This window comes from Amborella trichopoda, chromosome 9, assembly GCF_054954075.1.
Source record: "Amborella trichopoda isolate Santa Cruz 75 chromosome 9, AtrichopodaSantaCruz75HAP2 v2.0, whole genome shotgun sequence".
Taxonomy (NCBI): Eukaryota; Viridiplantae; Streptophyta; class Magnoliopsida; order Amborellales; family Amborellaceae; genus Amborella; species Amborella trichopoda.
Window position 1 is genome coordinate 3115136 of NC_142344.1, and position 19476 is coordinate 3134611.

Genomic DNA, 19476 nt, shown 5'->3' on the forward strand with positions numbered 1-19476 from the left:
CCCTTCATAAACCGAAAAGTTTATATAGAGCCGAGGCTCTAAACAATCAAATTCGAGCCTATCTAAAAAATTCCACTAAAAGAGGTTGTTTGATACCAAAATATCCTCAAATTGATCATCTCGATATCAAGATGCATGGACATGAGAAAAAAATGGATTTGAAGTTTTTGAAAATAGTATATTTTGTAACGCATTCTTGGACATTCAATTTTTAAGATTTTCAAGTTTCCATAGATCTGTCGATCTACACTCTTTTTTATGCTTTAAACTTTATAAATAAAGATAAAAATATATTTTAAGGCTATCACAAAGATTTTTAGATTCTGGATTCCATTTGAAAGTGAACTCTAATTTGATTGTTTAGAGCCTAGGCTCTATACAAACTGCACCCATTTATAAATAGCATGTTTATATTTCCTTTCTCATTTCCGCCACGCCATAATAACAATAGCAAAAGACCAAATCATGCTGACTCTTGAATTAGGGCAAAAAATGGATACCCATGACTAATCCCACTCATGCAATTCCAAGTTGGTTCAAGTATGCCTAGCAAATAGGCCGGCTCTAGCCTGGCCCAAGAGGCCTTGGCCTAGGATCGGCTTAACTCGGCTGGGCCTAATAGGCTTAAAGTGAAAAAATAAGAAATGGTGCAGTTTGTATCAGGCCAAGGCTCTAAACAGTCAAAATAATGCAAATCAAAAGATATTTCAATATTTGAAATCTTTGTAATGGCTTGATAATTTATTTTTATCTCCAATTATAAAATTTAAAACTTAAAAAAAAGTGTAGGTTGAGTAGATTTATTAACACTTCAAATTTTATGATTCAAAAAATATATTACAAGATGCACTATTTTCATGATTTTGAAATCTATTTTTCATCTCTTTCATGCATCTGACTCGAGGTTATGCTCTTCCTCTCACTGAGATTCAGCCGAAATTTCGTATCCGAAATTCTGGAACCGAAGAAAACACCGTACTTCCGCCGGGCTGGAGCCGAAAGCCTTGTGTCCCGGAGGCGGCACGGAATTACTGATCGACACGGCGTTTTTGTTTGACCTCAACGTGATTCCGTACCGTCCAACTTTTGACTGCTTAATGCTGGTAAACAGGTCTCCGGTCACCACCCTACGAAGCCTCAAAACAGTTGACCAATTTCCATACAGACGAAAAAAAGCAGAAAAAAAAAAAAAACCAAAGAACACGGGCTTTGACAGCTTAAGCCCAGTCCTTTTTTCTCTCTCTCTCTCTCTCCCTCTTTCTCTCTCTCCTGGCTACTTACTATTCTTCCCTCTCTCACTCTTTTTTCTTCGGATTGAGCTCTCTCTCTCTCTCAGGCAGGCCAACCCAAGTCCTTTTCTCTCTCAATTTTCCTATTCATTTTTCTCTCTCTTTATTTGAAATCATCTCTCTCTACTTCCCATTCATCTTCCTCTCTCTCTTCTTTGGATTGAGCTCTTTTTCTAGTTCATTGACTCTTGATAATGAATTATATGCTGAATTCTATATACCCCATTTAAGAAAAATGGATTTTTTAGGATTTCTAGAGTGCCCCGGAGTTTATATTACTGGTATGGGGAAGTAGTGATCTGGAGTTGAGGGTGCTGGAAATGGGGTTTTGGGGCTTCTTGATTCTGGTTCTAGGGTTCCTGGCTCAGTTTCGGGATGTAAATTCTCAGAACCAGAGGTGCAGTTCCTCTGATTTGGACGCATTGATGGGTTTCATGGCTGGTTTGAGCCAGGGGATTAATGGTTGGGGTAACGATTCTTATTGTTGCAGCTGGAGAGGTGTTTTCTGTGGTTCTTCTGGAGCTGCTTCTTCTTCCGGTTCAGAGACGATGGTAATTCGGTTGGTTCTTAGGGAATTGGGGTTGAATGGTTCCATTTCTAGGGCTTTAGCTAGTTTGGACCAGCTTCAAACCCTGGATCTCTCCCTAAACATGCTTTATGGATCTGTTCCATCTGAGCTTTTTCGGTTGCAGAGGTTGGAGTACCTGGACCTGAGCTATAACAAATTGTCTGGCAACTTTACAGATGTTATTGGGTTACCATCGGTTCGCGTTTTCAATATTTCGAGCAACTTCTTCGACGGACAGCTGCCCCTTCTCTCTGGGCCAGTGAATTTGACAGTGTTCAATATCAGTAATAATTCCTTTACTGGTTCGATCGATGCTGGGATATGTAGAAATTCAGGAAAAATACAGGCTATCGATCTTTCAATGAATCTGTTTTCTGGCTATTTTCCAGTGGGTTTTGGGAATTGCAGGTCTTTGCAAATTCTCTCCCTGAGCTGCAATTCTCTATCGGGGCAATTGCCTGATGATTTGTTTGGGTTGTCTTTGTTGGAGCAACTGAGCTTTTCAGCTAACAGGCTTTCCGGGAATTTCAGCAATCGATTGGGTAATCTCTCGAAATTGGTAATTTTGGATCTTTCAGCTAATGGGTTTTCAGGGCCAGTACCCGAAATTTTTGGTAACCTGAAGAATCTTCAAACTCTCTTTGCTTACTCTAACCGGTTGGTGGGTCCATTGCCATCCTCTCTTTCAAACTGTTCTGGGCTTAGAATGCTCAATCTGAAGAACAATTCTCTCTCTGGTACACTCTCTCTTGATTTCTCTATGTTTCCTCGTCTCAACCTCCTTGATGTTGGTTCGAACCATTTTGAGGGCCTTCTCCCTGCTTCTCTCTCTTCCTGCCAGGAATTGAAAACTATAAATCTTGGCAGGAATGGCCTTTCCGGCCAAATTCCCCAGAGTTTCGCAAACATGCAAAGCCTCTCGTTCCTGTCTCTCTCTAACAATAGCTTCCATAACATCTCGGAAGCGTTAGGAATACTACAACAGTGTCGGAGCCTTACTAGTCTTATCCTCACGATGAATTTTCAGGGTGAGGAAATGCCAATTGACATTAATGGTTTCGGAGGCCTAAAATTCTTGGCAATCCCAAACTGTGGTCTCTCTGGTTTCATCCCCCCATGGTTGCAAAACTGTGAAAATTTGCAGGTTTTGGATCTCTCGTGGAACCATTTGTCAGGAAGCATTCCACCTTGGATTGGAGACTTTGAGCGCCTCTTTTACTTGGATTTATCGAATAATTCCTTTACAGGAGAGATTCCGAAAAACTTGACTCTACTGAAGAGCCTCATTTCAAGAAGCTACTGGCCAAGAGATTCCACCATTGAAATGCCTGTGATTATCAAGAGAAACCACAGTGCAGCCGGTTTTCAATATAACCAGATCTCGAGCTTTCCCCCAACTCTTTCTCTGGCCCACAATGGGCTTGGTGGACCCATTTGGGAAGAGTTTGGAAACCTGCGCTTGCTCCATGTATTGGACCTGAGCTCTAACAATCTCTCAGGTTCAATACCGAGTAACTTGTCAAACATGAGGAGCTTAGAAATTCTGGACCTCTCCTTCAATAACCTTTCCGGTTCGATTCCCTTTTCTCTTTGCTTGCTCACCTTCTTATCAAGCATTTCTGTGGCATATAACCAGTTGCAGGGGCCTATCCCAACTGGTTCCCAATTCTCAACCTTTTCAGCAAGGAGCTTCTATGGAAACCCCGGTCTTTGTGGTTCACCTTTGCCTCCTTGTAATCGAACCGACACCAGACCCTATCTTCCCTCCCTTTCTCAGGGCAAATTGAAAAAGAACAGAACCACCATTATTGTGTCCACAACACTTTGCCTTGGCATATGGATGGCTCTTTTTCTTGCCGTGGTATTTATTATTGCGTCAAGGAGGCATAGAAAGAGAAAGTGTGGTGATGGAGTTTGCAGAACTGCAGGGGGGATCAGAAGGTCTTCTGAGTTCTCTGGTTCACGAATGGTGATTCTATTCCAACCCCAAGATAAAAAAGAGCTCACTATTTGCGATTTGCTAAAGGCCACTGATAATTTCGACCAAGCAAATATCATCGGGTGTGGGGGCTTTGGCCTTGTGTATAGAGCCACACTCCCTGATGGTCGAAAGGTGGCAATAAAAAGATTGTCAGGGGATTGTGGTCAGATGGACAGAGAATTTCAGGCTGAGGTTGAGTCTCTCTCTAGAGCTCAGCATAAGAACCTAGTTCTCTTACAAGGCTATTGTAGACATGGGGATGATAGGCTCCTTATATACTCTTTCATGGAGAATGGGAGCTTGGATTATTGGCTTCATGAGAGGCTTGATGGTGGGTCGATGCTCGATTGGGCCAGTAGGCTTCGTATGGCTCAAGGGGCAGCTCACGGCTTGGCTTATTTGCATCAAACTTGTGAACCCAACATACTCCACAGAGATATTAAATCGAGCAATATACTTTTAGATGAAGAATTTGAAGCCCACTTAGCTGATTTTGGATTGGCAAGGCTTATACTCCCTTATGATACCCATGTGACCACTGATTTAGTTGGGACCTTGGGCTATATACCCCCTGAATATGGGCAGGCTTCAGTAGCCACTTTCAAGGGGGATGTTTATAGTTTTGGTGTTGTTTTATTGGAGCTTCTCACTGGTAAGAGACCTGTCGATGTGTGCAAGCCAAAGGGGTGCAGGGATTTGGTTTCTTGGATTCTTCAGTTGAAGAGTGAAGGGAGAGAAGAAGAGGTTTTTGATCCATTTGTTTATGAAAAGGAACATAGTAAGCAAATGCTGCAAATGTTGGAGGTGGCTTGTTCGTGTGTTAATGCGTGCCCTAAAGCAAGGCCTTTTATCTGTCAGGTAGTTTCATGGCTTGACAGTATTGGGGCCGATAGCCAGCAAACAAAGTGAGAGTCAAATGTTTCCATGGCTTGATGAAAGGACTTAGCATTCGGTTCATAGTTCGTTGTAAAGTTTAAGATGGTATGTGGCTTCATGCCTTCTTGAACTGAATGCAATTGTATATAACAGAACATGAGGAATCTATGTGCTCCCTTTACCTGGCCCTCCGGTCATGAAGCCCACCTGGATGTAGGGTCATTTGATTGGACAGCTTTGATTCACGAACAAGTTTGGTTCTGGAAATCTAAAGCATCGCTTCCCTCTCGAGCATGGAGGACGCGAGTTATGCAACAGTACACACGGTCCTCTGTAGGTTAATACCATTTACTAATAACAACTTTGTTTTCTTATTTTACAGTGAGCATGTTTGCATTTTCAATTGTTTCTTTGATTCTAATTGGCCACTGTCTATAATTCCCATCTGCATGTGTAAAGTTGTAGACATTATGTAAAGAATGGTCGTATTCCAACCATTCATATGGGTACTCCTTTGCACCGATCTCTTGTTATGCTCTCAGATATAAGTGAACTAGAACTAGATTTTTTTACTCTAATTGGAATATTAGTCTTTTATTTGAGGTGATTTTTTTGTATTAGTTCTTTGCTCTTCTTCTCCTTATACACTCTCCTCACTATGCATATCAAAGTGAAAGGAAATTTCTGCAAGCCAAGGGGCTTTTGGTTACTTGATAAGCCGAGCTCCAAATCACATATTATAAACCTCTTGTGCAAAGTACGTTATAATCCCACGGACTATGAGAAAAGCGGGGCATATTTGGTGACCTTCGAAGCCATGGATTGATGGTGATGGAGAGAGCTGCGCCCTACCTAAATGTCAAATGTCAATGATTGATCATGCTTGCTCTCAATCACCATCCATCCATTGCTTTAATAATGGATGAACGGCAGATCATGTTGCGGACTAGGGTTTTTGAATGGCTAATGGATTACCATGTACTTGTAAGTATCAAGCAAGGTGAATAGGTCTTTCTTTAAAAGCTTTTGTAGGTCAACGATATTTGTAAATTCAATCCAATGTTAAATCAAATTGATGAGGATCTCCAAACTTACCTTAATATATTCTCAGGCTGCTGCTGCAATCTTCATGCTAAAAACTAGCATCACTGATTCTATAGTAATTGTAAATTCAATCCAATGTTATATCACATTGATAATGAGCTCAAAACTTGCCTTAAGATATTCTCAGGCTGCTGCTGCCAGCTTCATGCTAAAAACTAGCATCACTGATTGTATAGTAATCTTCCCATTAATTTCATCATTTTACAATTTATTATCAATGATTGATTAATCTCTCTCTCTCTCTCTCTCTCTATCTCTCTCTCTCTCTCTCGCACACACACATAGCCAACTGTTGATATCTCTGTCTCTCAATCTCTTCTATTGATTAATCTCTCTTTCTCATTGCTCCCACTGTAGATTAATCTCTCTCTTGATATCGACGGTTTAGATATTTGATTAATCTCTCTCTCACCCTACTATTGATTAATCTCTCTCTCATCGCCAACTGTTGATTAATCTCTTTCCATTATTGATTAATCTCTCTTTCTCTCCATCTACCATTTCAATATTTGATTAATCTCTCTCCCCTACTATTAATTAGTCTCTCATTCTCTCTCTCTCTGTGCATATATATGATTTGGGGTTTTGATGATGAGCTCGACCATATGTGATACAGCAGTGTTTGTTGAACAAAACAATTTCTTGTGGTGGAAGTAGTCTTCAACACGCATACAAATACCACTTGTCTGCTTCTTCTACGCTTAAAGAAAGACCCTCTTTTTGGCAACTTGCATTTGTAGCTTTACAAGTCAAATGCTTGGCCATTACTTAACCTCGTAAATGCATTTTCTTCTTGTTTTTTCAAAGGGGTAAGTTGGTGCTTTGGAGCCACATGCCTATACCCTAATTACCAAGGAACTAGGACTCTAAAGAGGTTAACTACCCTATATCTTGGTGTTGACTTTGACCGTTTTGCTTATCGGGGATTTCAGTATTTCAAAAATCGTCGAGCCAGCTCAGAATTTGGGGGTACGAATCTAGGTTTAAGATTTCATGGTGTTGGCTCAGTTCCACTAGTGTCTGAAGGTATTTTTTTTTAATTTATTATTACATTTTTTTATTTTATTTTTTTTTTGAATTTGCTAATGGCACATGTATTGCACAATGTTTTAGTTTAGATAATTTTTTTTTGTCTTTTTTAAAAGATATCCATTGTTTATGAGTTTCATAAATTTTAAGTGTTTTATTGAATTAAGTTGGTTAAAATTTTGATAAATACTTTTTAGGCATTTGTTATAATTGGCTAATGTTTACTTAATTTTTTGCATCCAATTTTATTTTTCTACATGTTACGGTTTTTCTAATTTTTTCTTTATAGATACTGCTTTTATTGAGGCGAGTGTGAGCTCTCTAGATATTGATATAATTTCTATTTTTGTTGGAATTCTTATTATAACTTGAATATTGATAGAATTTAGAAAGGGAAAATGTTTTGATAGGGCTGTAGCCCTATCAAGATAAGTAGAGCCTCACCTCAAAAACTCGTTACAAATTATGGTTTTGGCATCAGAAAACCTTAAAATCGATCATCTTGGCCTTCATATTCACTTCGGAGTCTTTTTCAGTTTGGTGGAAAAAATGATGTAATTTGATGTTTCGGCCGATACAAAGGAAGACCTCAGAATTTACCAAAAAAAAGTAATATAAATAAATAATATATTTTTTATATAAAAATATATTAAAATATCAAAAAAATAGAAAATAAAAAAACAATTTTGTGCTCTGACTGAAGATTTCGACGTGTACCAAAGCACATAATTGTATTTAAAAAGGACAAATATGTGCTTTGGCCGAAGAGGTTGAAGCTTTGGTCGAAACGTTTGAATTAAACCGAAGCGGGCCAAATTGCCCTGAAGCAGGCCGAAGCTGATACACCATAGCTTCACTTAGCTTCAATCTCGACCAACATTCCAAAGACTGCAACCTCTTCAGCCGAAGTGAAGCGAATTTGATAACATTCCTCTAAATTAATATTATTTAAGAAAATGGTTATGTTAAAGTACACATACATGTGAACATTTACTAAATGTACTCAATATTTTTGGATAGTTAATACCATTACCCCATAATATAGTAATTTTGTGTTTAAGAGTATTTTAGGTAATTATTCAAGGGCAAAGTAGAAATTATGATAGAAAGAAGAGTATTTATTAATTATAGTGGAAAATGACATCATCCACAAAATGAGTGACATCACCCACATGAAGCATTAAATGATACTAAATTTTTTTAAAATATCTATCTTACCCCTCTGAGGATGAAAAATACCTTTATTATAAAAAATTTGTATTACAAAACAAGGGTAATTAGTGTAAAAAAATATTGACTACATTTAATAAATGCTCACATGTACATATACCCTAACACAACCTGAAAAGAAAATTCCCCAAACAGTTTGTTTTTACTTTCATATCTTTCTTTTCATTTTTCATTTTTCATTTTTTATTTCTCTCAAATTTCCCCTATTTTGGACCTCAGAATCTAAGATTTTTAATCTTAATTTGCTCATAAACCGAGATCTGACCAATAAAGTTCGAAGTTATTCCAAACACTTCAAACTTTACAATCCCAACTTGATGTTTGAGACCTTTTGTTGGTTCTCGTTACAAATATCAAACTTCAGGCTTTGAAAGTCCAAGTTAATATTTGAAACACAGCTTTGGACCTTCAAGGTCTGGAGTAAACATAAAAATAAAAAACAATTAAACTATGGGGTATTCGAAGTCCAAAGCCAGGACAATTTGAGAAAAAATAAAAAGATTGAAAAACATAGGCATTAATGTGAAATCAAACTTTTGGGGGGTTAACTATAATTTAGGTGGGGATTAGCATAGATTTCTCCAATAGAAAGGTAAGAATTATAAGCCTAAAATAAAACAAGAAATCAAAAGATTCATGGCATGAAAATAATCGGTACACAAAAGGAAAACTAATAATAATCAGAAATTAAGATTTATATTTTGCAAACTAATATATACTTATCTCTCATTATTTTGTTGGAACAAAAGACAAGTCTCATGACTTCAGAAACTTAATTTATGTAAGGGGATGTGCATGCAATTGTAGAACATTATTCTGGGACTTTTCACTAGGTTTGTTTTTTTACTACATGGTATTCGAGCCTTTTTGGGATTGGTAAAGAAGTTCATGGACAGAAAAAGAATAAAGAATGACTCTGTAAGTAATTTTATGATTATGACGAATAGGAGTATTCTAAAAACTTAATTTATGAGAGGGGATGTGCATGCAATTGTAGAATATTATTCTGGGACTTTTCACTCAGTTTCTTTTTTTACCAAAAGGTATTTGAGCATTTTTTGGAATGGTAAAGAAGTCTGTGGACAAAAAAAGAATAAAGAACGACTCTCTAAGTAATTTAATGATTATGAAGACTAAGAGTATCCTGGTCAACTTTAAAATATTTGATTTTTGCAATAAAAAAATAACCCTCTTAATCCAGATTAGAGAAGACTATCCTGTAATAAAAATAACTGTGGTCAAGGACCAAACAGTAAATTAACAAGACAAGATGGCTCCATTACATATCCTCAGTATATTTGTTGCAGCTCTCCATTCCAACCATCATGGCACCTTCATATGCATTCACTGAATCCCATTGCATATCCTCAGTATATTATATTGCAATCCTTTTACAATATAATAACTTCAAATAAAATAATACAACTAGGATTTCAAGAACTTGAAGCAATTCAAAATCTTTCTTTCAATAACAAAGAAAGGACACATTCTATGCTTGGGAATAAATAAAGCAATAAACAAATAAGCAAGAAATAAAAGAGGGTGTTGGAGATTATTTCAACCGGACTTTTTACACCCTATACCGCGTTACTACGTTTCGATGGCGCGGGATCTAATGGCCAACCTTCAATCTCAACCGGGAAAGCAAGTTTTGGACAAGCCACTTTAATGGAACATGAACCCTTTGATTACAAACTCAATAGCTATAGCTAGGTGAACCCCCTTGATAACTTAGTTTGAGAGAGATGCTTCTCTTTCTACCGCACCTTATAGAGTTAGCCCCAATGTGTGATGAGAGATGAAAGGTGGTTCGCTTTCTTGAAAACAGCTATCAATGTGCATGCCTTGTGATGGAATGCAAATGAGGCTTAAGCCCCGTATCTGAAGGCCTCTATCACACACAAGGGTCACACAATCCCTCAGTTCACTGCTCCAGGCATATTCCAACCTCATCAAGAGATGACCCATCTAACCTTTGTCGGTTTGTTTCTCTATGACCAGGTAACATGGGCTTTCCCCAACCAGAATAACTTATCACGTTAAGCACAGTCTAGTATCAGCAAACATCGTTTGTTTAGTGTGGTCCACACGGGAACAAACTCCCACTGTGTTTATGTTCCACTATATAATTCATTTACAAGCACTCAAAACGTATTTAAAGGCCATACACACCCAACAAGTTCCACCATTTACCAAGGAACATGTTTAGCATTTAACTTCCCATTGAGGCCACAAGAACAAACCCCCTTCTAAATAACATATATGCAATTGCCCTCGAAATACGATGAAAACATAACAATATCAAACAATCCAAACAGTCAGCTGAACTGGTTCAAATATATCCATATGCACACTTACTTTAAGCAAGATTACTCACAAAACCAACAAAGGGGACAAGAGCATTAAACTGCACAGGTACAATCAGAGCTAAAAAACAAAAAAGATTTGCGCCAAATAACAGAGGGCACAAGAGTAGCAAAGATTGAACGCAACATATTTCATCAATTGTTTTCAATGTCATCCTCCATTTCGAGCACTGCTTGAAGAGGGCTATTATCAGAAAGGAACACACCTTCTGATGGATTTATGGGTCCATGTCCAAAGAGGCAGAATTGGGGCTCAATTCTATTCATGAGCATCCACTCCTCGTCAGAAAGAGACCAACTGAAAATGTCTGCATTTCTCTCAATTCGATGGGGTTTCAGGCTGCATGGGAGCACACTCGTGCCCCTTTGCAGTCCCCAGCGCAAAATGACCTGCCACATATTAAAAGCTTAAAATTTCAGTGTGTGCATTCATCCTTAACAGACCATCCCTCTCTCTCTCTCTCTCTCTCTCTCTCTCTCTCTCTCTCTCTGTCTGCTCCGTGTTTCTGCCTAGTACCTGAGAACTTCTCTCCTAATATTTTGTCAACAGTTTCCATGACCACTAAATGGTTTCTTGAATTCCAGTCAAGTGGGAACATGGATCAAGTAATTCTAGCCTACACAGTATGCAATAAACTGGAGTCTAAATAATTTCAGATCTGGTGCTTTGAGCATCCATTTGCAAATCTATCACACATTCTGTTAGCTTTAAGATCACCCAGTTCTATTGCTTTTTATTCTTACAACATTTTGAACGACATGAGTTGTTCTGCAAGCACTTCTATGTGTTCCACCCAATAATGGACTTATTTCAAATGGCTCAGTTCCTGTACAATAGCGGTCATAAGCAGGCTACTACAAGCACACCCGAAAAATCCATCACATGTCAAAAAAGGCAGTCCAGCCAAGATGCTAAAATGGATGTTCTATATTAGATGTTGGGATAACAGTCTAGATGGATAATTTTTAGGGCTCCAAATTCCCTTTTGTTTTTTTTTTGGCAGGATCTTGATCTTGGAGGTATAGAGTATGAATTTGCAGAGTCACAAGTTGTCATAAAAAACATTTACTTTTGAGGTGCAATTGTAGTCATATTGACTACAATGCAGTTGTATGAGAACTTTTCCCTGTCTTAAAAAATAAAACTTTAGAGTTTTGCAGTAATTAAACCGCATTTTCTATAAAAAAATATAGTAAATTTATTTATTTTATATAGTCTTTTCTTATTTAGAGTGCGTTGTAGTTTTCTTAGACTGCTAAATTTCTAGGATTTTCTAGAGAGGTTATCCTTGTAGTCTTCCTAGGTTACCATCTATCTTAGATTTGTTTTCCTTCCAGATATGTCATTAGAATTCCTTTTAAAAGGACAAATCATTTTTGAATGTGGGAAGTTTTTGACTGGTATTCCCCTTCGTTGGTAATATTTTTCCTTCTTTTTTCCCCTACATGGGCATTTCTTAACTATACAGTTTAGCAAAGAAAAGAAAAATAATCTACAGAAAGCATTCTAACAATATATTAATCTATCTCCATCGCATTTTAACAATTTTCTAAAAATATTAGAAACAAGAGGTCATATATTATTGACAATGGGATGACATTAATTCCTGCTATTTTGATAAACAATAAGGGGATATTAAATATTAGAAGTTAAATTATGAGAGAGTCTAAGGTAATTCATTTTGCCATGTTGGGTCTTACTCCACCTCATTCCATGACCATATCCTTATATTATCTCTTTTTGTGGACGATCTCTTTCGAATTACCCAGACATGTTTCATGAAAGCCAAATCTAAAGTGTATGGCATGCATATTTCAAAACATCAAATTCAGATTGGGAAAACAGTAAAAGTTCTAAAATCTGATTCACGTCTAGGCTACATGCCTAAGAGATGTGAAATTCTGAACAATTTATAAAATCTCAATGCGTATATCATCAGAGAACATGTCCTTGTAATTCACCAGCAGAATGCCATTGGTTAATTTAAAAACAAGCTTAAATTGAAAACTATGCGATCTCTTTTTTTCAGCCTTTCGAACCTTCTAATTCTAAGGTGGCTATTATTCTTAACCTAGTTTACTTTATCATAAGAAATCTATCACCCATTCTATTTATTGTTATTCCTGTAGAATCCTTCATGCATTTCAACTTTCTAAAAATTCAGACAATGGTCAATCTATCTCTTCAAGATCATGCTCCCTCCACCAAATCATTACCAGATACAAACCTTAGGTGAAAGCAGGCCAGAGAGCCAAATAAAATTTAACTTGTTTGGAAATGGATATGTAAACATTTCTTCTTCTTTTTTGAGAGAGAGAAAAACCTTCTTCCTGACACGATGATGACTAGGATTATATGTAGACATTTCTTTTTTTAAGAGAAATCCTCTTCCTGAAACCAAGATGACTAGAATTATCTTGCTCTACTTGGATTAGTGTGATTTTAACACATTACACAATAAGCAAGAGATGAAGACTATTAGGCCATAACCTTCTGTAAAACTAGAATGCATGGCCACACTGGATGTGATAAATTCCCAACTCATCACCATAGTTCTGCGCTGTGTACACACTTCTCCATTACTTACTATATATCATTTTTACTCAAGACAAAAATGGCCACTTATGCTGCTTAGAACCTTCCAAAAATCATCATCATCATCATCATCATAGGATCCTTATTCCACTCATGCTGCTTTGAAACTTCCATAAATCAAACCACAATAAATGGCAATAGCTAGAACTCAAGGGCCCAAAAATTCTGCCATGAATAAGAATGATCAGCTATGCGCCAATGACCAAACCACCCCACACTCAACGCTTTGAAATTGCAAACACAATAATGGCACTGAGTAACCCTCAAATGCTTCAAATCACCCTCATCAATTAAGAGACAGTATCCAAGAAGGGAAACCACCACAGCTCATTCTTCTGATCTCTATTTATAAAATGTAAGTTTGCAGTGTTTTCTATACTGATAAAAAAGACCCCACATGGAAAGCTTTCCCATTTCTTAGAAGAATGTAACATTGTATCTGTAAACAGTTACCTTCTTGTAGAGAAGAATGCGGATCAAGGATTTCTTATTAGCATGCAAGAGTTAGCCAGAAAGAAGAACATGAACATAGGGGTAAGGAGATCCATGGGAAATTTTGTTTGAGAATTGGAGTTTATAGTTTTAAGATCCTTCTTCCTTATTGAAATTGCCGCCAAAATGTTTTATGCAAATACTATTTAAGCATTCCCTCTTGTTCCACTGACAACTATACAGTTAAGGAATTAATAAAACGTACATTGCTAGAAAAATTTCTGCAACGTCTAAGGAATAATACAAGCAGCTCATTTTAGGGTTCCAATGCATCATGCACTTGATTCCCTTCAATGACAAACATCAAAATCCCATCTCCTTTCCCTCCCCACCAGCCCTCTGCCACTGCCCCTATCCCCAGGAACCAAGTTACCTCCAAAGCATCTAGCCTATCCCACACTCACAGGTCAAGGGTATTTTCCTTAATCACAAGAAACAGCACAAAGTTACTCTGTTTCATGGCAAAAAGAAAAAGTATATGAGAGTATTCTCAGCCAAAGTATTACGAACTCAGCCATAAACATTTCCTTGGATAGTCGTCAACATTTCCTTCAACATCCTCATTTTCTGAGAAGGTACGCTTGAAAGAGAGCACTCATCCAACCGTAATGCCTAGTTTGACTCCTGTCCAGAAGTCCTTCAATGAAACCAATGTTGATGAGAACCCCTAACTCATAACAGCTAAGCCACTCAAACAAACATATTTAGTTTAGGGTGACCCGTTTCCCAATATTTCCTATAATAATTTGTCAAAGATAATCTCAGAGGGCCTTCTTCACCGTTGCAAACCCATGTGCCGAGGGAAATATGTACATCTCAATTCTCATCCATCATTGCTGTACACATCATTTTTCTGATATCAACGTATAAGATATAAATTTAGTTGACTACTGATAAATAAAATACATTTGATGCAGAGCAGTCTCGAATAGACAAACAAGTCTGCCAAATGATACTTCATATTAATCCATATAAATGTGCAAATAAATCAATTTTAAGACTTAAGGACTTGCCTTGAGTCGATTCATCTTGCAGAACTACTAGTCTTCAGGCATCAAAACTCACAAGTGAACAAAATGGGTGAAAAACATATAGTTGCCAAGCTTTTCACGAGACTTGGGCGAGGTTCAAATCCCACCCAAGACTTACCCAAGGTCTTTGCCCAAATATCTTTAAAGAAAATGGAATATTCAAAAGGTCTTTCCCTGATCTTTAAACAAAATGGAATATTCAGTAAAACATTTTGTATAAAATGCATCTAAGCCATCTAAGCCAACAAGAAATTCTCCTCGAAATGCTCTCAACGGTAACAGCAGTTTAAATTCAAACATAAGATGATCCAAAAGTATTATCTTTTTTGGAAGCAAAAAATCGTGAAACTTCAAAATATGGAATAAAGAGTGAAAGGAAACAAAGAAGTAAAACTCTTGCCTGCTCTGGTGTCTTTTTATGATGGTTGGCAATATTTGCAACAACAGATAGTTTTAGCATCGGCCCATGTACAGATCTTGACCTTCTGAATGCTATTCTGGGTGTTCCACATTCATCTTCTCCCCCTGATCCACTGTCATAGGCACTAGCACTAGTATCAGGGACACCCAAAGGGGTATGAGCAGAGACATGAATACCTTTTGATTGGCAAAACTTGACCAGATCATCTTGTCTCCAAAATGGATGCAATTCTACCTGAAATTGGTCAAAACTTATGCTTATAAGTACTCAAATAATAATCTTTAACTATTTTGATAATTTAAGCACTAGTGCCGTGACATACCAATCAAGTGTAGCATCACTTTAAGATAAAATAAATTTTACATTAAACCAAGGTATTGAAATGTTCCTCTGCTTAGTACTACAAAGTCACAAAAACTACTCTATAGATGAAAACTGATTTCTTATTTGATGAGAAGTCAAGATATACAATTATGAGAAACAGGCCAACCTTTCTTCCAGGAAAATAGTGTCTTCATTTAAAAATAAATCACTGTCAAATATCAAATTAGAAAAAAAAAAGAAGTTGGTAGGAAATATTATATGAGATAGTTTGATGTGGAAAACTTGTGCACATGTAGTGGATGTCAGTGAACTTGATAGGTTGAAGTCCTAGAACTGGGATAAAAGGAGAGGTTTACTCCAGATTTTCTGTGTATGGCAACAGGCAGAGGCAAGAAAGGAAGAAGGTTGTCTACTTGCCTCTTTTGGTACTTAGTGACCAACGGTGGGATGCCCGATGTAAAGCTTCAAGGACTATGTGAATCAATGTATTCTCTTTAAAGTGCATTGCAGTTTAGTCCAGCATTCTCTAGACATAGTGAAGTCAAGAAAGGTTTAGTTGATGTCATTTCAAGGCTTAAGACTTAACCAGGGTTCCAAAATTAATGCGGAGTGTAATGAATGGTGACTTTGGTCAGAAAGATGTCATTCTACCTTGTATCTAAGTCAAGGGGTTAACATTGTAACAATGCAGTGCATTTTCCATTAAGATGCTTTATTTCTTCTCATGGTTAAGTTATATTTATGTTTTAGTTATATATTATAATATGAAAAATAACCTCATATGGTGCTTTTGATTTAGGTGTGATTTTTCTAATGGTGATGATCTGGTACACAGAAACATCTAGAAGAAACCGGAAAATAACTATGTGCATTCACGCAAGGAAGATAAACAGACTAAATAACAGTCAATATACTGATGTGATTTTTGTTCACGATCAATCAAGTAGTGCAAAAAGGTACTGTGTAAAACCTGTTTTCCTTGCATTTGGGTAGCTTTAGTTTGAATTTTTATTGTAACAAAATACTGCAGTCGAAAATTGTCTTAAGCAACTAGAAGAAGAAAGCAATTACCATTTCTGCCATTCACTGACATAGTAATTATAGAGCATTGGGTGGTCAAGGGTGTTGCAGACAAAGAATTGGAAAATAAGAGACGTATTATGAGTGTGCGCTGAAATGACATGCCATTGGATAGCATCTAGATGATATCAAACAAAATGGACATGACTATGATATCAGGAAGGGAAATTCTAATGGGCAACCAGAGAAGTAAAAAGCAATGACCATGGCTGCATTAGCTAAGATATAGCATAGATAGAACATGCTGTCATCAAGAGTGTTGCAGCAAAAGGATTAGAAAAAAAGAGAGGTATATTGGGTGTTACTTAGCTACCATAAGCTAGTGTGAAAAATATATATCTTATAAAGTGGGCATGACTGTGAAATAGAAAAAGGAATGTGGAGCACTTGTTATGTATTATAATATGAAAAATCACTTCATATAGTGTTTTTGATTTAGGTGTGATTTTCGTAATGGTGATGCTCTGGTGCGCACAAACATCTAGAAGAAACTGGAAAATATTCAAGCGCATTCATACAAGAAAGATAAGCAGACTAAATAGCAGTCAACGTATGATGTGCTTTTGTTCACGATCATTCAAGTAGTGCAAAAAGGTATTGTGTAAAACCTATTTTCCTTGCATATGGGTAGCTTTTAGTTTGAATTTTTATCGTAACTAATACTGCAGTCGAAAATTGTCTTAGGCAACAACAGAAGAAGAAAGCAATGACCATGGATGTCTTTCACTAACATAGTAATTATAGAACATTGGGTGGTCTCAAGGGTGTCACAGACAAAGAATTGGAAAATGAGTGCGCCCTAAAATGACACGCCATTGGATAGTATCTAAAGGACATCGAACAAAATTGACATGACTATCATCTCAGGAAGGGAAATTCTAATGGAAACCAGTGAAGAAAAAAGCAATGACTATGGATGCATTAGCTAAGATAGCATTGATAGAACATGCTGCGATCAAGAGTGTTGCAGCAAAAGGATACGAAAAAGGGAGGTATATTGGGTGTACTTAGCTATCATAAGCTAGTATGAAAAAGATGTATTTTATGAAGTGGGCATGACTATGATCTAGAGAAAGGAAGGCGTAGCACTTGAGTCCAGATACCAGAAACAATTTAACCTCCAAATACTTTCTGTGAACTTGGGAAAGAAACAAGATAAAAATCAACCACAATTGAAACAGAGAAAACAACTTAAACAAGTAACTTACTTGATTGGTCAAAAAAGACAGTCTTTGCACAATAGAGGAAATTCAGTGGTCCACAAACACAAGAAACAAACAAAAAAAAAACATTAGCAATCACAATTTAAATAAAGAGAAACAAGTAATGGACCTGATTGACCGCAGGTACAATCTTTGCAAAATGGAGCAAATCTTCGATCTGCTTGACATTAAAATTGCTCACCCCAATAGCACGAACAAGCCCCATTTCTACAAGACCTTCCATTGCCTTCCATATTGGTTCTAATCTCCGAGAAAACTGCCTATCCTCGATCCCTGCCTTCGAAGGAGGATCAGTTGCATCTCCTATTGCTGAACTTTCAGGCCAATGAACCAAGTACAAATCCAAATATGAAGTTCCGAAACTCTTCAAAGAAACCCTAACCGAATTCTCGATCCTTCGATGAGCCGTAGTTGTGCAATAAAATTTAGAAGTCAAGAAAACATCCATTCTCTTCAGACCAGGGATTGCTCCATTGAAAGCCTCAGAAAGAGCTTGTCCAACTTCAGTTTCATTGCCATAGAGATGAGCACAATCAAAATGGCGATACCCAACTTTTAAAGCAGTCCTAACAGCTTCTACACAGAGATCTCCTCCACTCTGCCATGTTCCAAGCCCAAGAGCTGGAATTTTGGCCCCTGTATTCAATACGAAGTAATTACCACTAGCTCCATTTTTGCCTCTCATGATCCTTAATCAATGGCAGGTTTCAGTAATGGATGATAAGTTTTGGGCAGAACATATAGAAGAAAGCCCAATTGAAACTTTGCTTGATAGCTTAAAGACAGAGAATCAATGGCTTATTTCAATAATGGATCAATGGGTCATTTCAATAATGGAAGATGAATTCAGGTATAAATGAATAACCCACCTTCCTGTTTCTTTAGAATTTTAGAAGATTTCCTCTTCTGTCTTCTTCATTAACTGACGAACTCAAGCATCAAACCAGTTAGAAAAATAGCTGAAAGAGACAATTGGGCGAATCCCCGTTTGCTTGGAAAGAGAGAGACAAGGGGACTTCATTGCTCGACTCCAAATCCAAAGCATCGCATACTTTCTCTCTCTAAACCCAAACAAACGTGCCTTCTCTCTCAAGGCCAGGGTAAACATACACCAGCACCATTCTACATTCCTGAAATCAACTACATTCCTGAAATCAACGCCTTTATCTGTAAAACCAAATTCTCCTGAAATCAACTACATTCCTGAAATCAACGCCTTTATCTGTAAAACCAAATTCCCCCTTTCCCAAGTCTCTGGTTAACCATTGCAACACGCAAAAAGTAAACAAGAGAGAGAAAGTGAAAGAAGTCACGATTTCCCGTCCGTAGTTACCTAACAGAATATACGAAAATCAACCAACCACCAACTTATGTAAAGCGACATTGTTGACTAAACCAGAATTACAGAATAGTAAAAAGGCAAAAACAATAAAAAAGAGACAGTAATTCCCGTTTCCAACTTTGTTGGGTCACATAAATTACGGATAAAAGCATCATCAGTAACTTGTTGCTGTGCTAACAGTGGTCTAGAGAGAAAGCAATAGAGAGAACTACTTAAGGGTAAAACGAATAAAAAAGAGAACGTCATTCCAGTTTGATGGGTTACTTACATTACAGAGAAACGCATAACGATGACTTTGCTGCTCATCAAGAGCTGTCTAGACTCTAGAGAGAGAAAGAAAGTGTATAGTTTCCATAAACTTAGAGAGAGAGAATCTTCATATACATGTTAAGAGTTTCCAATGTCTTCTTCTTAGAGAGAGAGTGTTGAAAGTGCCAGAGAGAGATATCATGTACTTTTTACAAAGAATGTCTTTTTTAGAGAGAGAAAGATGTAGAGAGAGAAATATGTAGAGAGAGAAAGTT

The 19476-nt window shown here is 37.2% G+C and overlaps 2 protein-coding genes and 1 long non-coding RNA gene across 4 annotated transcripts; 2 read left to right on the top strand and 1 right to left on the bottom strand.

Moving 5' to 3' along the window:
- The first annotated feature begins 805 nt into the window (after positions 1 to 805).
- Positions 806 to 5292, top strand: LOC18437702 (phytosulfokine receptor 1). The gene has a single exon (XM_006847902.4). The coding sequence runs from the start codon at positions 1610 to 1612 to the stop codon at positions 4745 to 4747; it is 3138 nt and encodes a 1045-aa protein (XP_006847965.1). The 5' UTR covers positions 806 to 1609; the 3' UTR covers positions 4748 to 5292.
- A 1474-nt stretch (positions 5293 to 6766) lies between these two features.
- On the top strand, positions 6767 to 16913 carry LOC148780296 (uncharacterized). Its single transcript, XR_016041037.1, has 3 exons — positions 6767 to 6844; positions 16143 to 16263; positions 16827 to 16913. It is a non-coding gene; the product is annotated as an uncharacterized LOC148780296 (long non-coding RNA).
- On the bottom strand, positions 10325 to 18829 carry LOC18437703 (aldo-keto reductase family 4 member C10). 2 transcript variants are annotated; one of them, XM_088847140.1, is made up of 4 exons: positions 18480 to 18829; positions 17720 to 18246; positions 14963 to 15217; positions 10325 to 10833 (listed from the first exon to the last, which is right to left on the bottom strand). In XM_088847140.1, exons 2-4 carry the CDS (start codon positions 18056 to 18058, stop codon positions 10579 to 10581), a joined length of 849 nt encoding a protein of 282 aa, XP_088703266.1. In that variant the 5' UTR covers positions 18059 to 18246; positions 18480 to 18829; the 3' UTR covers positions 10325 to 10578. The 2 variants fall into 2 exon arrangements, with proteins under 2 accessions (XP_088703266.1, XP_006847966.1); XM_006847903.4 differs by having other exon boundaries at positions 17720 to 18829.
- Between the last annotated feature and the right edge of the window lie 647 nt (positions 18830 to 19476).

Coding starts and splice junctions, on each gene's coding strand:
- LOC18437702 (XM_006847902.4), top strand. CDS start 1,610: ATGGGGTTTTGGGGCTTCTTGATTCTGGTTCTAGGGTTCCTGGCTCAG.
- LOC18437703 (XM_006847903.4), bottom strand. CDS start 18,295: ATGAGAGGCAAAAATGGAGCTAGTGGTAATTACTTCGTATTGAATACA. Junction 15,218..17,719: donor TTGTACCTGCGGTCAATCAG/GTCCATTACTTG, acceptor GACCAATTTCAG/GTAGAATTGCATCCATTTTG. Junction 10,834..14,962: donor ATAAAAAGACACCAGAGCAG/GCAAGAGTTTTA, acceptor AATATGTGGCAG/GTCATTTTGCGCTGGGGACT.